This window comes from Patagioenas fasciata, chromosome 2 (genome assembly GCF_037038585.1).
Source record: "Patagioenas fasciata isolate bPatFas1 chromosome 2, bPatFas1.hap1, whole genome shotgun sequence".
Lineage (NCBI taxonomy): Eukaryota > Metazoa > Chordata > Aves > Columbiformes > Columbidae > Patagioenas > Patagioenas fasciata.
The window spans coordinates 3,500,398-3,517,067 of NC_092521.1; the positions used below are offsets into that span (position 1 = coordinate 3,500,398).

The following is a 16,670-nucleotide window of genomic DNA, read 5'->3' on the forward strand; positions in this document are numbered from 1 at the left end:
CTATTTCACTGGTTCTTCAAACCACCTGTATTAAACCTTTCCAGACCACAAAATGTTTGCAAGGTCACTGGGTAATGATTTCAACCTGTAGCCAGGATCAGCACACTTGGTGATGCCTGAGACCCATGAAGTGTTGAGCTCTTGCCTCAAAAGGCAGCTGTGAAAGGAGAACACAAAACCTCTCAAGATTGGACCTGGCATATATCTCAGTCCAATTCATTCCCATCTTCCTGGATGATACTCTCTGATATTGCAACATATTATTCCCCTCCAAGTGCAGGAGAGTGGAATGTCCTGCTGCAGAATCTACCAGATATAAATTCTTGCATAGCACTAAAGACCCAGTGACAGAGGAAAGCAGGCGTGCTCTCTCCCCATCATACCCAACACATCTCCTCCTGCAGTCAATGGGAAGGCATGACATGGACATCAGCAAAGAGGCTATTTTGCAATAAAGTCAGCTTTGGCTTAATGAACCATGGCTGTTTAGATAGTTCAAACAAAGCAGTGACTTAGAAGTAGGCAGGGTGATGAGAAGCAGTCTGTGAGAAGCGTGATCTGGTTAGGGCTTTGCATCTAACCCTTTTTGCTTTCTCTGGCTAATGGCAACAACACACAACCCTGTAGGGCAACGGGATGGGAGAAAAAACTGGGTGACAACCATTTGCTCTGTGTGTGATTTGTTGGATAAAACCCACACTAACCTGGGAGGAAAAGAGTTTGTTAGTTGGGTCATTGAAACAGCAAAGCGAGTCAATGCAAACAGCCCAGCCCAGCTGGGAAGTGCAGTGACCAGGCAGTGTGACAGATCCAGAGGCTGTTGTGGTAGGTCAGAGCTTACCTATTTGAGGTGCAGGGTACCCGTAGTGCTGCAGTTCATCTGTGTCCTCTCGCTTTCTGTTATCTGTGGACCTCAGCGATTGGCTTCTGGAATTATAGCGTCCATTGGCTATGGCAAGGTAATGGGTCATGTAAATACACCTTGGTTCACTCTGCAAGATCTTTCACTACAAAGGTTACACGTATATAAACAACAGCGATCTGCTACGTTCAGTTGACAAGACCATCTGCTTTCCAGTCCCAGCAGCCCTGGTGACCAGCAGTCCCCGAGGCTTTAGCACTGGGCCAGCCTGCGAGACTTGGCCTGGCTGGCAGTTCAACCCCTTGTTTCTTAGTGAGACTTAGACTATGAAGAATACGATCCCTTATTCCCAGTCTTTAATTAATTGCAATGATTTTCTAGGGTGTTGGTAACTTGTGGAGGATTTAGCTTTTTCAGATGTGCTAACATTGAATCCGATTATCTCTAATAGTGTTTTGGGATCTGTGGTGAGGACTGGTGGTATTTTTTGGTGGAAAACTCTGCCTTGCAACCACCATCTACTTAGAAATGCTCTGTAGAGTAACCAGAAAATGCTGAGTGGAGCAGGCAGGTGAAAAGGAAAGGGATAGCTCAAAGGAATGTCTCCTTGACAAACTCTATCCTACCACCACTGACAAGGGGAGATGAAGGTCTAGTATCAACAAAGTGACCTAGGTACCAACAGAGCTATGGCTGGGCACCTTTCCAACTTAGGTGAAAGAGCGAAGCTCCCAACTCTAATGTCCTAACTGAAAATCTCCCACTGAAGACCATGGGGTTGAGATCAAAAGGTAAATAATGCATCCACTGCAAAGGCATTTAACTCTCAATGAACATCAAACACCCCTGTTGCTTCCGAACTCATGGTTCTGCAAGCTTTGCATTTGCATCCCATGTGGATCAGCCCTGAATTTGCTACAGGGAAAAATAAAACCTCTGTTCTCTGTGGTACTGGGCAGGTTGTAACTCTGACACATATCCTCCCTAGTAAACAGAGAAACAATCAAACAATAGCAACCAAATCCCACCCACCAGTACTGCCTGCTGTAAACCAGGATGGCTCAGCTGATTCCACTGGAGTCATGCAGAATAGGAGAGAGCAAAGCTGAGCCTGAGTAATCTGTGATCTGGCAACCAATTTGTTTCCAAACAGCAAGTACCAGACAGAGGATCTTTTTCCCCAAGGAGGTAAAACAGTCAGACATCTTTTTCAAGAAGTACAAACTGCCAAGAGATGAAACGGTGACAAATTTGATCCCGGAACCCTGGGAAAATTAATAAAGGTTAATGAAGCTTCAGTGTGGTGGCAGGAGTCTTTATTGCCATCCAAAAAGGGAAAGCAGAGGAGGGAGAAGAATGATTCAGAGAGTCCCTGCCAGGAGCCAGACTTTATACTCAGCAGCTTGGTTCATGGAAGGAGCCCATCTATTTCATTAAATTATATAATTATCCTTTACTGTTGCCCAAAAACAGGGCTTAGAGAACATAGGAACTGCCTCCTCAAGACTTTCCCAGCACCAACAGGTTGCAGGCTGCTGACTGGAGAGGATGAGACAGGGCAGTCACTCACCTGCCACTATCAAGTGAAAGGAACCTGTAGCCAGATATCAGGACTGCAAACATACAGATATTTGCATACAACTTGTTTCTTGTCTGGCTCTTTACTAGAATAGAAGGGGACAAAATCTTTAATAGCTACAAAGTCATGTGACTTTTAAAATGCCAGCCTTTAAATAGCTTTCCAAAATCCAGTGTCTTGAGTTTGTTTAGGGAACAGGTTAATTAGTCCGATATTTCAGACATATCTAAAACTCTGCTCCATTCCCACCATGCATTGCTGGCTAGAACCATGCACCTTCTTCTTTTCTGATTTAAGTCCTATTCACGAAAACACACAAACCACAAGTGCACACAAAATCTCCATCTACAGTAAATCCCAAAGGATTCTCAGAGATTTGTTTAGGCTGGGAGGAGAAAGAGGGGCTGGGCAACAAGAGGCAGATGTGGAGCTTGAATGGCTTTGTCAGCTGCCCAGAGCAAGGAAGGTGACAAGGAAAATTTGAGATGAAATATCCCAGGAACAGCCAGTGAGCACGGATGGGTGGAAACACTGGAACAGGTTGCCCAAGGAGGTGGTAGATGCTCCATCCCTGGAGACATCACAGGACAGGCTGGATGGGGCTCTGAGCCACCTGATCCTATTGAAGATGTCCCTGATCATTGCAGGGAGGTTGGATTAGATGAGCTTTGAAGGTCCCTTCCAACTCTAATTATTCTATGATTTTATGATCTTATGAAGCAAGGCGGAGGAAGAAAATATAAAAGAGGAAAATAAGAAGTTATAAATGCAGCCTTGGCATCCTGGACCTCCTTTCACCCACTATTTGGACCACATGTTCTTGGTATCTCTTAATGACTGATCCTGGTCTCAAAGGAGCTGTGAGATTTCCTGTGCTCTCTGATGAATATGACAAGCATGTGCTGTTATTGCTCATCCTAATTAGAGTCAATGAAGTCTAGTGGCTGAATGTGTGATCCTTCTAGCTTGTCCCAGCACTCCTCCAGCAAAGACAGCCTGCAGACCCATGCTGAGGTCTCTCCATTGCAACAGGCAGGCTGCCTCCCCTTTGGAAAAGGTGCTGCAGAGAAGCAAGTCTGTCTCTATTTAACACAGAGCATGTCTTACGTTTGACCTGTACAGTTGGCTTGAATGTATGCATAAATCAGCCATGATTCTGAACAAAGCGAGGGAAGTTGGGTCCTTCATGTGTGAGGTAAATTTGGAGCAAGTGCTGAGGACAAGGTCATAAAATAAAGGCAGCGGACAGCTGGTCAGATTTCAGCAGCCTGCTTCCTACAAGGAGATCAGTGGAGAGGAGTAATACCAGGATCAAAGGAAGACCTAGACTTGATTTACATCCCAGCTCTACAAATGCCATGAGGATGGTACATTGTTGAAATACTCGGCACCTTGGAGAATTTAACATGAGGGATAGAGAAATAAAGCCATTGGAGGAGAAAAAAGAGAGATTTCAATTGCAAATAAAGACAAGTCTGTGAGATTTTGTAAGAACGTAGCTTAAACATCAATGGGGAAGATGATCTTGCAATGCCAGCAGCAGTGGGAAGCGGAAGCAGGAGACCAGCCCTTCTAATGAGGACATGTAATACCTCAGCACCTTGAAACACAACCGAGGGAAAAGGAAGAAATGAATGCAGAGATGTTGCAGTGTGGTAGGCCAAGGTTTTAACATCCAAGCATGTCTCAACAGAGCTACACTCTTTTCCCCCTATACTCAGGCCCTGAACAGAAGACACAAAGAAAAAAGCAGGACCATGAAAATTATTCAAACAAGCTGGGGTAGTGGGACTGAAAGGATGGACCAGAATGAAGAGTGGAAAAGGATGATTAAAACAAAACAAAGACAAACAAACAACAAAACAACACAAACAAAAACAACAAAAAAAACCCCACACAAAAACCCCAAAAACATTGAAATAGAGTAAATATATCTCAGTGCAGTAAAACTGAAGGAAAAGGTGTTGGCTGTGGAGTTTCTGGGGCATCTAGCAGCTGCTAAAGGAGTAAAACTGAGAAGGGCAGAATCACTAACAACCCCTAACAACCAAGATCTCAGCAGACCTAGAAGAGAGTAATTTTGGAGGCAACTGGATATATGACAATTGCACCAGGTAAGGAAACAGCACAAAGCATTTTGATTTGAACATCTGAGACTTGTAAAAATGTCACTGGGGGAGATGTGCAATCTCCAGATACTAAATGTCCGAATCACCATTAAAAGGGAAGACAGGGTAAAGTCTCCACAAGCAGCAGCAGGTACATATGAGACAAGGTGCTCTTCCAGCTTGCAACAAATTCTAGCCTGGCCTGTGAAGAGTAAAGATGCTCTCACACATCCACAGGATATTTCAGCTCAGTGGTTGCAACAAACAGGTTATTTTTAATTAAGATCAGGGGCGGAAGAGAGTAGGACTGAGGCTCAGTCTTTTGAATGCCATGTGGAACATGCCTTTCTTCACACCTCTAACAGTTATACAGCCAAAGGGCCAGATCCTGAACTCACTTCATGCTGGAAATCCAGCATGAACTGACAGGGCTGCACCATTGTCACGCTTAGACACCTCAGGGCAGGATGTAGCCACCCCTTCCCCAGACTAGGGAAGACGTATCTGCTCAATCTGCATATTCATAAATGTCAGAAGATGGTTTTGCATTGCCTCTGCCAGATGGGATGGCAGGATTTCAGCTGGCTCCTCTGTTGATTTTCATTCTCTAAGAATAAATTCGGACCGTTCTTGCATTTCTCCAGTGCTGTCGAATTCCCGTGCCAGGGTCAGATCCATGACATCCCTTCTCTGGTTTGGACGTTGTCCTTATCACATTGCAGGTCCAGCCCCCATGCCAGGACCCTCTTTGTGCCAGGTTGTGAGCAACCACAGCATTTAGCACCACAAAGCCAAGAGAGGCCAGTGGAGCACAGCGAGTCTCCCCTTCCATTCAAAGTGGGTGGACCCAGAGAGCTTCTCTGTAAGCACTTGCCACCACACTTGGGTTGGCTTTTTTTTTCCTCTGTCTGTAAAACAGCAGTTCCTGGCCAAATTCAACAGACGGAGGAAATCTCCCCTGTCTGTGCTGGAGAGGAGGATCTCACCGAGTCCTTTGCCTCTAGCAAGGAATAATCAGAGTCACAACAAACACTGGATGTTGTCCTTCAGATTATGTCTCTTGAGCTGAACAGCTGCCATGAAAAAGGCTCTGCCCAAACCAAGATGCTATTACCAGACAAAGTTTCCTTTCCAGTTTGAGATGAGCCTTCATTACAGTTTTACTTCAGAGTTTTGCAACTTTGGGTTTGGTCTATGGAAATGACTCACTTGCCATTGGGCTTGGGTATGTATACTTGTGGAAATTTAGCCAGATGAACACCATCAAACAAGAGACTCCATTGCATGAAACAGCAGAGGTGGTGGCCCAAGCAAGTGGAAAAACGTGAAGTCCACATACAAGTGGCACCTGTGGAGTCATTCAGCCATCCCCATTTCAAACAAAGCTATGGCCTCCAGACAATAAGTTCAGTCTCATCTCTGGGAACCATGTGGCTATACCTATGTTTTGGTGACCAAGCTGCACAAAGTCACACCTCTTGGAAAGTCTGGGAGTCACCATTCCCACTGATGCACAGTGAGACCTGCTGAAGATCCACCTGGGGCAGGTCTGGAAGAGGAAGGATGACAGGACCCAGATAAAATCCACTTGGGGGAGGACCTGCATGATAAGAAGGGTCGGATCGCTCTAGTGCATTTGCCATAGCCAGTCAAAATAAAATGACCAGTGAAGCCTTCATAGATCCTTCACAAAAGTTGATCTCAGCAGCTCCAGGGAGCTAAGTGGCAGTGCCCAGAGTTGTTCCCACTAAGAACCTGCCCCAGATGTGGCATCAGACTAAAATCTCTTCTTGCTTCTGGATATCCAAATTAACAGTTAAAACACTCTTGCTAATCAGCCATGATATTATGAGCCATTTTGGCAGAAGAAAGGAAGGAGAAGTTAAAGAAAAGAATTGAATTAACCCTTGCGGGTGATGGCTATTTCTGTGGCATTCTAAGCTAACTTGCTTGACCAGCAACTGATTTTACTTTTCAGTAATGGTATTAGTTTCCTTGGACAAGTTTCTATTTACGCACACAGCAAAGAGCTCATCCCTGTTTTGTTTTGCTGCTTTACTGAGATTATAGATCTTCTTCTGTCCAGTTATTTCTTTTTTTTTTCCTTCTTTTCTTTCATTTTCTTTTTTTTTGTTGTTGTTGTTGTTTAATTTAGGAAAAAAAAAAAAGGTAATTAGAATCTATTTAACTGCAACCTATAATGAACACTTAGGAAAATAACAGTTCAAGTGGAAGAATGAACATCCTACTCATCCCTAACAAATCTATGAGCAAAAGTCAGTATGACAATAACAGACATTTAAAACAGAAGGATTTCTATTCTACCTTTATATATTCTCAAGTTTTGTGACAAATCATAGCAAAGAGAAGGAAAGGCTGTGTGCAGAAAAATTAAAAGTCCTTCCTCAGTCAAAAAGTGCACCTCTCTTTGGCATGGCTGCAAAAAAAAAACAAGGGACAAATTCGCTGAGGAGCAAGTTCAGAACCAAATGCACAGCTTTGGTAGATAAAAAGAGCTACAGGTTTATCTTGAGGTAGAATGTGGACTTCAAGATGTGCTTGCGCAAGTCTTGAAAGATTAATTGTTCATATTTTCCCTTAAATGCTTTCTAGCTTGTCAGTATGCAAGCATCTCAACAAGGCTTAGCAGTTTGTCTGTGGAGAGACCTTCGGGAAAATTAATCACAATTAACTTATTTATTTCAAAAGGATGAGTCTATTTGCGCTGCCACATTCTGTGGGTGTACTCTCTTTCTAAACTAGGTCCTTTCATTTGGGTCAGGATCCTTTCTTTCCAAATAAGATGAGCTGAACAAACCATGCTGCAATTTGGTGCAGGAGTTGACTGGGTATGCAATGGAAAGAAGACAGAAAACAAATTAAATAATGTATTGAATCATAGCCTCTCCAGATACAATTGGACTTTTCTTCACTTCAGCTTTGTTGAATGTTTTGTTATGGAAAGGATGAGTGAGTAAATAGTGAGTAAACAGAGATTCATCCTTCACTGTTGTGCTCTGCGCAATAAGCGGAGGTGGAAACTTAACCCAAACTTCCAGGGTCCATTGCTGCCTACCATCCCATTTCGTCACTCTTTGCCACAGCTACCTCAGGAGATCTAGCATGGAGAAGTTTTGCCTCTAGGGCAGATCAAGGGAAGATGTTATTCTCCTTGCCCAGTGCCGGTGAGGCTGGACCTGGAAAACTGTGTCTAGTCTGGACCTCCCCTCAGTTCAAGAGGGTTGTGAAGGGACCAAACAGGTCCCATGAGGGGTTAGGGATGAGGACAGAAGTCTGCAAAGAGAGTCTGAGGACAAATCCAGCGTAAGAGGGGCACTCTAAGGAGTTTTTTGCCTATAGCAACGTTTGTCTCCATGTTTAAAGTGTAGCCATGCTGGCAGAGCCGCTTCTACCCACCCACAATGCCACCTCCACCTTCTTCTCCTTCACAGAATTAACCACCAAGACCAGTGTGGTTCTTCCTTCAGCTCCATTCCGGGTCACTCAAATCCCACAGCTGGACCCCCTTTCAGGTCCAGCTTCCAGATCCCTGCCCATGGGTGGATGCACTCTTGCCTTTGTTGTCTCAAGCCACAGCTGCGTTATGACTCCAAAGTCACCAGTAAGGGTGGGAGACATGGATTAAATTTCCCTAGTGTGGGCAAACCTCAGAGTGAAATTAGCAACTGTGAGTCAAAGAGATGAAATTCAATATACTAGAAGGTTTTATTAAAAAAAAAAAAAAATAACCTAATTGCAACATGATTTAAATTTATAGAAGTGGTAAAAAATGCATGAAATCATTTTAGCCCTTATTAGAGGAGTATATTTATGTCCCTCTATTTGAACTTCTCCTTCATCAGGAGATACTTCCTTGCCTTTGAAGACAGCTGAACTTTCTCTAGTTATTTGACTAGTCAGAGGAGTTATTCAAACATTCTCTACTATGAATGAGAAATAAAAATCACCATTTGCTTGCATTTGCTGGCCTGAGCTTTTTCTGCTGTTATTTTTTCCTCTTCACCTCCCTCTCCACTTAGCTAAGGCAAAAGAAACACTGGGGATGGAAGTGCTGCAGGTCACCAGCTCTAGCCATCGATATCTACCTGCTGACTGGGGTTGATAATTTGTTCCCCATCCTCTGGAGAGAAGCTGCATTACAGGAGGAGAGTGGAGCATCTACTAAAGGCTTTGCCTTGATCAGGCCCCATGTTTTGTCTGCCTAACGGCCAGATCTTTCTCTATATCTTAGCCCTGTAGGCTTCATTTTGTAAAAGAGGGACAACAACACCGTTCTTAACCTGGAAAGTGGACTTAGACAAAAGATTAGCATCTCTCTTAGCTGCATATTTTATTTATTTATTTAGGAGAGAGGCTCCAAATATCAAAGAAATGCCTTTAAGGATATATATTTTGCTATCAGTGGCAAATCTATCACCAGCATATAAATATTCGGTGTAAGCCTGCTTATAGATTCTGATGGATTAACCCTTATTCTTTGGGGTAAAGGTCTGGATCTGCATGCGTGTGTGTGTCAGAAGACATGTGTCAGCACGTGTGCGTGTGCATGTGCATGCGTGACCACGAGACAGGCAAGGAAGGGCAGGGCCATGCACAGCCGAAATCTCATGCTCCCTTGGGCTTACTGCTCTGACACAACCCTTTGGCAGTTTCACTGTGCCTCTAGAGCATCCTTCATTATTTATGGTGATGAGGCCAAGCTCCTTTTGAGAAGAGTGACACACTCGTGCCCATACAAGGAAACATGCCTCTACTTACTATTGCACGCCTTCCTATTGCACAGCCGTCCTTCCTCCAGGACTCCCTCGCAGACAAGACCTTCGTTAGGAAGGGGTTTGCAGGTTCGCATGCGGGTTTGCAGGCCTCCCCCGCAGTCCTTGGTGCAGTCGCCCCAAGCCGACCATGGGTTCCAACCACCTGGGCAAAATCCAGAAAAGCCCCATAAGCTTCAGTGAGAGCCCAGCACCCAGGAGGCCAACACAACACTAGTCTGGCAGACCCTGCAATGTACCCACTGCCCAGCCCCAAAATTGGGATGTCTTTTAATGTAGTAGGACAGCACAGTGTAGCCTAGAAAGTCAAAAGGTAGGAAAGGAAGGAAGGAAAGAGGGAAGGAAGGAAGGAAGGAAGGAAGGAAGGAAGGAAGGAAGGAAGGAAGGAAGGAAGGAGGGAAGGAGAGAGGGAAGGAGGGAAGGAGGGAGGGAAGGAAGGAAGGAAGGAAGGAAGGAGGGAGGGAAGGAAGGAAGGAAGGAAGGAAGGAAGGAAGGAAGGAAGGAAGGAAGGAAGGAAGGAAGGAAGGAAGGAAGGAAGGAACATTGCCTTTTCATTGACTTCTCTTCAACTCTTGCTTATGTCTAAACAGGGATTTCACCTTGCTGGAAACCCTACCCTATTACTAATTAGTCCAGCTCTTTCTGTGCTTGCTGCAGCAAAGTGGTCCCCTTCTCTGAGAAAAACGTTTCCCCATTTTCGTGCTTGTTACCTCCTAACCCCAGAAGACACTTGCAAAAACCACTTCAAGATACACACCCAGCATCAATGAGGTTATCTCTCCTTTTTCTTTCCCCATGCAAATGCACGTGTCTGTCTGCAGATAGAACAAGGGAGCTGGCAAGGGATAGGGGTCCTGACACCCACTGCCCCTGAAAAAGACGCTCCTTTTCCCCACACTGCAGATACCATCACCAACACCGAGACACTGCTCTCAAGGACAACACTGGTGGGGGAATGATATTCCCCTCCAGCACCTTTGCAGCAACCAAAGGGAGCAATCTGCGAGAACCATAAGGTGAAAGTGCTTTTTCGGCTTACCTTCACAATGGAGGTACTGAGGGATGAAAGATGGGACATGAACTGGTAATGTACACTTGCAGCCCAGAAGGTAAATCAGTTCTTGGGCTACATCAAAAGGACTGTAGGCAGCAGGTCAGGGAGGTGATTCTGCCCCTCTACTCTGCTCTGGTGAGACCCCCCTGCGATGCTGGTCCAGCTCTGGAGCCTTCAGCACAGGACCGACATGGACCTGTTGGACAGGGGCCAGAGGAGCCACAGAAATGATCTGAGGCTGGAACAGCTCTGCTGGGAGAACAGGCTGAGAGACTTGGGGTGTTCAGCCTAGAGAAGGAAAGGCTTTGGGGAGACCTTATTGTGGCATTTCAGTACTTAAAGGGGGCTTATAAGAAAGATGGGTACAGACTTTATAGTAGGGCCTGTTGTGACAAGACAAGGAGTAATGGTTTTAAAGCAAAGAAGGGAAGATTCAGGCCAGACATGAGGAAGAAGTTCTTTTAACTGAGTGTGGTGAAACACTGGCCCAGGTTGCAGAGAGAGGGGGTGGATGCCCCATCCCTGGAGACATGGCTGGACAGGGCTCTGAGCAACCTGATCTGGGTGAAGATGTCCCTGCTCATGGGCAAGGATCAGACTAGAGGAACTTTGAAGGTCCCTTCCAACCCAAACTATTCTATAACTCTATGATTCTATGATTCTGTGATTCTGTGATTCTGTGATTCTATGTTCAGAGTTGGTGCCAGCAACATGCAGCTTTCCTCCTTGTACCAGCTACAGCCCTGCAAGCTGATGGAGCCAGCAAGCCCCTTGCTGCAGGGATGATCTTGCCACTTGCAGAAGGCGAATGCTGAGTCTCTGCAGCCTTCTTCAGCCTGAATCTTTCCAACTTGCTGCCAAGAGCAACTGGCCCTGGTGGGAAGACCATAAATGTTGATGACAGGATAGACTGTGAAGACCATCTCAATCTGGCTTTCCTCTCACAGTCCAAAGCATTGCAACAGAGCACCCACAGGGAGCCCAGCGAGGCTGGGATTTGTGTTGTAAAAAGACAGCAGGGCACCATCCAGGCCCTTCAAATGATGGATAAGCTGTCACATCTCTCAGTGATCAGTTTGCTCCTCATTGACCATATGAAGCAAGCTAATATCTGCTCTGTAATAGGCCTCTGCTTTTAACAGCTGGTGACTGCTTCTGATCCATCATTTGCCCAGCTCACGAGGAGAAGCAGAGGTGGTCCTTCATCCCGGAGGTGGCCACACTCAGATGGCTGCTTTTCCTGCTGTGCATTCTCTCATTACCCAAAGCCACCCTTGGAGATGCTTCAGGTCCAAGAAATTTAGCTATGTACCATGCACAGATAATGCATGTACCATGCAAGATAATGAGCTGAAGATGTAGTTTTTTAAAGAGATGAAACATTGGGAGAAAGGCAAATGCTGCTTTTTAAAATAAAAATCAAATAAATATCTTTTTTTCACCAATAGCTGGAGATTTAGAGATGCAAACGATCCATTTCAGCTGACTCAGCCTCCCTGTATTGCTGTTTATGAGGCAACAGAGAATATGACTGTCCCCTGATCTGTGGACTCCACTGCTCCCTACATACCCCAGGTAGGAAACCAGACCTTTCTGGAAAAATGAGGGTCTTCAACAGCCCAGTTAGGTGCCAGATCACAACACGGGTACATTACCAGCACCCCCTTGCGGATACTCATTTGTCTCCATAGCGTAACACTGTGAAGTTCTGTTTCTACTCCCAAAACAGGGATAGTCTACTATCACCAGCCTAGCTGTATCTAATTTTTTCTCCCAAGACAGTGTGAGAATAAACACATGCTCAACATCATTCCCTCTGCTGAATGCAGTGGAAGTTGCTTAGATACTCAGTAATGGGGATATCATGGGAAAACAGAGCAGGGTGGAAACACAGGCTAGTGAAGATGCTCAGAGATCCTGGCAGCAGTGTGGAGGATGGAGTTGTTATTGGCACACAATAAATATTTGACCTTGAGGAAGACTGTCTTTTGCTTGAAAGTCACATTCTCTGCTGGTTCCTTTTCTGAACAGCACAGGGAAACAGGTTTGTCTCTCCTCTTTCCTGATGGGAGACAGATTGTGTTTCAGTTGCGACAGAGGCCATTGGCATAATGGCAAGTATCCTGATACTTTGCTTCAGCTGATCGATAGGATATCTGTAACCAGACACATTTAGGAACTAATCAACTCCTTGCTTGCCCTTTTGAGGATGTCTTTCTTTACTCTCACTCCCTTGCAAATTAGGAGTGGGGCTGGGGAAGGGAAAAAGCAACTTCACGCAAACCTTGGCTAGGCTTGTGATTTAATTTGCTTGCAATGCTTTTTGAGTCAAAATGCATAATTGCTCCAGTGCCTGAAAAGCTCATTTTATATTGTGTTTGTAGGTAAAATACAGGCTTGCTAGCCAAACTGATTGCCTGTCATAATGTCTCCAGTTTGATGATGAGTTATTCAAACAGGTCTGCATTTCAGGGTGTAACCTATTATGAGACATTAAACCCCCCAAAATAAATAGAAATAGATGCTGCCTGGTCTCACTACAGGAAAGAGTGGAGGATAGTGTAGGTTCCAGTTTTTGACTTCTTACTCTGCTTGTCAGCAGCAATGGGAGAACGAGTCAAAATAAGATAAAAACCATCATGATCTCAAGCCCTTAAATTGAATGAAATCTTTTTTATGAAGCTGAGCACAGATAACTTCCTTCCTCTCCTTATTCCTCAGTTTCCATCCTATTTGTGCGTACTAAAGAGAAGCTAGAGTAGAAGTACCAGAACACTTATTAAATCAACAAAGGCATTTATAGCCAAGACAAAGGTATTCCCCAGTTTATGGAGTAGTCCTTTTTATTATCAGGTTGTCCCATGGTCCTGACAAATGAAATACTGCATGTTATTTATCCTGTTTATAGGCTGACAGATAAACCTTTTGAAATCTCCCTTCTTTTCCTGGGTCTAGTCATTCGCTATTTCAAGTGATTTGTCTCTTTTAGTGGTGCTGTAAACAAGCGGCTAAAGGCCTATTATATGAAGTTATACCCATCCAGACTTTGAGGAGGGACAAAAATGCTGTGCCACAAGTAAAACACTTTGTTCTTCTGCCCAGGACTTGAAAGCATGTTGCTGGCAGAAAGAGATGGCTGGGTAACAACTGAAGAAGCTATCATGGCCATGGAGCAGCTGAGCTGTGGCAACACACAGATTCTTTTAGCCCAATGCAGATGCTGGAGAAGAGACATGAGTGGGATTTTGTCACTGCAGTGAATGCATACATGCCCATAACTCAGTTGATCCGGAGTGACTTGTTGAGCTGCAATGAAACTCAGGGACTCCACATCTTACAAGAAATCACAGAATTACAGAATGGTTGGGGTTGGAGAGGACCTCTGAAGATCATCTAGTCCAACACACCTGCTAAAGCAGTGTCACCCAGAGCAGATCGCACAGGAATATGTCCAGGTGGGTCGTGAATGTCTCCAGAGAAGGAGACTCCACAACCTCTCTGGGCAGCCTGGTCGAGTGCTCTGGCACCTCAAAGTAAAGAAGTTTCTCCCTGTGTTTAGATGGAACCTCCAATGCTTCAGTCTGTGCCTGTTGCCTCTCATCCCATCATTGGACACCACTGAAAAGAATCTGGTCCATCATCTTGATACCCACTCTGGAGATACTTATCAGCATTGATAAGATGCCCTCTCAGCCTTCTCTAGGCTGAACAGATCCAGCTCTCTCAGTCTCTCCTCATTAGAAAGATGCTCAAGACACCTAATTCTCTTTGTAGCTCTCTGCTGGACTCCCTCCAGTAATTCCTTGTCCTTCTTAAACTGGGGAGCCCAGAACTGGACGCAGTACTCCAAATGCAGCCTCACCAGCGAAGAGTTGTCAAGCTTTTCTTAACACACCCCAGGTACCGTTTGCCTTCTTGGCCACTAGGGCACATTACTGGCTCATGGTCAACCTGTTGTCAACCAGCACTCCCAGGTTCTTCTTCACAATGCTGTTTTCCAGAGGGTCAACCCCTAACCTGTACTGGTGCAAATTCTCACCTGTCTGCCACACAATTCCCTGTTCTGCCCCTTTTTACATTTCAAACATGGGGTTGAAGGAGACCTCGCCGATTCCAAGAAGCAAGTAACTAATGCAAAATACAAGATGGAATCCCACCAAAGTTAATGGGACCCTTTGCAGACATTGCCTTTTGCCCCTGGAGTCCTGTTTCATCAGCTCTCAACAAACTGCCGCAGCCCACTGATCAATGCAGGTTGAGTTGCCATCTGTCCTTAATCCAGAAATAATGAGTCTGCTGCAACTGCTTCATGAAGGATTTTGCTTTTCAAAGGCACAGACTTCTGTGAAGGTCACACACCCAACCTGCTCCCACTTAGCAAAGTTTTGCTCAGCTGCAGCCTTGCAGAACTGCAGGCCCTTCTCACTTTGCTCTTTTTCTCCTTTAATTGGAGTAGCTGTGGCTCACGCCTCCATCTCTAGAGGTCTCCATCACAACCAACAGCTATCACCTCAATCATATAGCAAGGTTTGTCTTGTATTTTTTATTTTTTTGAGAACAGTCCTATCTTCTAGAATGAGTTTTGTGAAGGTGGCTGCTGCACATGAGGCTGCTGCTCATGGGACCATTTTGAGTGCCACAGGAACTGTCATTAAGGGAGGCCTTTAATCCAGTTTCTAAAGGGCTTTTTGATCCTCTTCGGTCAGTTCTTAACATGATCACGTACTAAAACATATTACTTTTCATCCTAGGCTGATCCAGTGGATTCTAATTCTCCACAGTTAAATGAAGAAAATTTCAAGATGGTCAGAATCAGCTGGCAAGTTCATATTTAGTATTTCTGGTTCAGAATCTAAAGTAGAGATGCCAATAGAATAGGTCTTTCCTAGTACAAATTAAATGAGAGAGCTCCATTTAGACGCCTCGTCCAAACACCCTTGATCTTTGGGAAGATTTGCATCCTGATTCAGAGTTTATCCTTGCAGCTGACAGCTGTGATGTGTCTCAGATGCCAGTCAGTCAATCATGCCTTCTAATTTAACTGCAATGCCTTAAATTAGATGGCAGCGACAACAGCAAAAAACTAAGGAATCAACACAAAACAATCAATAGATCACAGCAAAAGGGTCTTTGCTGACACACTACATCCATCTCTGATTTTGCTTTTTGATTTTTTTTTTTTTTAATTTAGCCTCCCACTGACCCCAGCTGCAGATACTTGTTGTTGAGCTCTCTTGGACTCATCAGGCCAGGACACCTTGTGTCTGAAAAACATGCCGAGACTAAATAAAGCTACCACAGTTCTGTGTGCTACCTCTGGAAGGATGTGTAGTGGTCCTTATATCACAGTATCTGAAGGCCTGAGAACATGCAGTGGTTTGTAAATGAATTAAAAAAAAAAAAAAAAAAAAGTTATTTCTTATGCAAATAAGGGGAAGGATGGTGAAAGGGGATTGAGAGTAAGATTGTTTTATAACATCTGAAAGTTAAATATGTTATACAATGGGGAAAGAGAGAGAGTTGCTCCATTGGGTTTTATCACTCTCCTTTCTTACTGTGCTGGGAAAGAACAAGTCCAGAAGGGATAATTTTGAAGACAACCCTCTATTATACAAAACAGTGATCTTTCCCTGGAGAGTCACGCATTCACTTTGTTACTTCTGTGGAAGAAAGGAAAAAAAGTCTTTCTGGAAGATGTTCCCTCCTCCTGCCCCTTGTGATGAAAGTCTCTGGCAGCACAAGTGAGTTGCTCCAGTGGTTCATTTTCTGCCCTTTCAAAAATAAATCCCATTTAGCACATTGCTGTTTTGCATATTATGCTCAGTAATATCAAAACTGACCCCTCAAGTTCCCTAAAAAGCAAAATCATTCATTCCAGCTCCTTCCTCTTTCAGATACCAAAGCTTTTGATGAATGACCTATGAACTTGACACCTCCATTATTGATGGAATGAGAAAAAAAACAAACCAAAACAAAACCAAAAAGATTGAGGCTAAGTAGGCCCTCCTGCCCAACATCCACGCCATGTATCATGAGGTTATCTGGCTAATGACAAATTCAATTAAAAACAAAGACCCAGAGATGATCAAAAAAACATGATAGGCAGAGGTATCTTGGAAATATATTGAGTGAAAATGGACCACGCACAAGGAGTAATTTCTAAGGAAAGAGATTCAGCAAATGAAACTGATTATTGTGCGTCATCATGAAAGACAGTCTTGATAATGCCATGAAAACCCCTTTCTAAAGAGCTATAGGATCTTTTGTCCTATGA

At 44.4% G+C, this 16,670-nt stretch overlaps 1 protein-coding gene across 7 annotated transcripts in view; it reads right to left on the reverse strand.

The window, feature by feature from the left end:
- ADGRB1 (adhesion G protein-coupled receptor B1) overlaps positions 1-16,670 on the reverse strand; it is a 292,674-nt gene that overhangs the window by 156,462 nt on the left and 119,542 nt on the right. For all 7 annotated transcript variants that reach the window (XM_065831582.2, XM_065831583.2, XM_065831586.2 and 4 more), the window contains 2 exons: positions 9,329-9,487; positions 842-949 (listed from right to left, as the gene is read on the reverse strand). In XM_065831582.2, the coding sequence (XP_065687654.1) occupies positions 842-949; positions 9,329-9,487 (267 nt within the window). The remainder of the gene's footprint in view (positions 1-841; positions 950-9,328; positions 9,488-16,670) is intronic.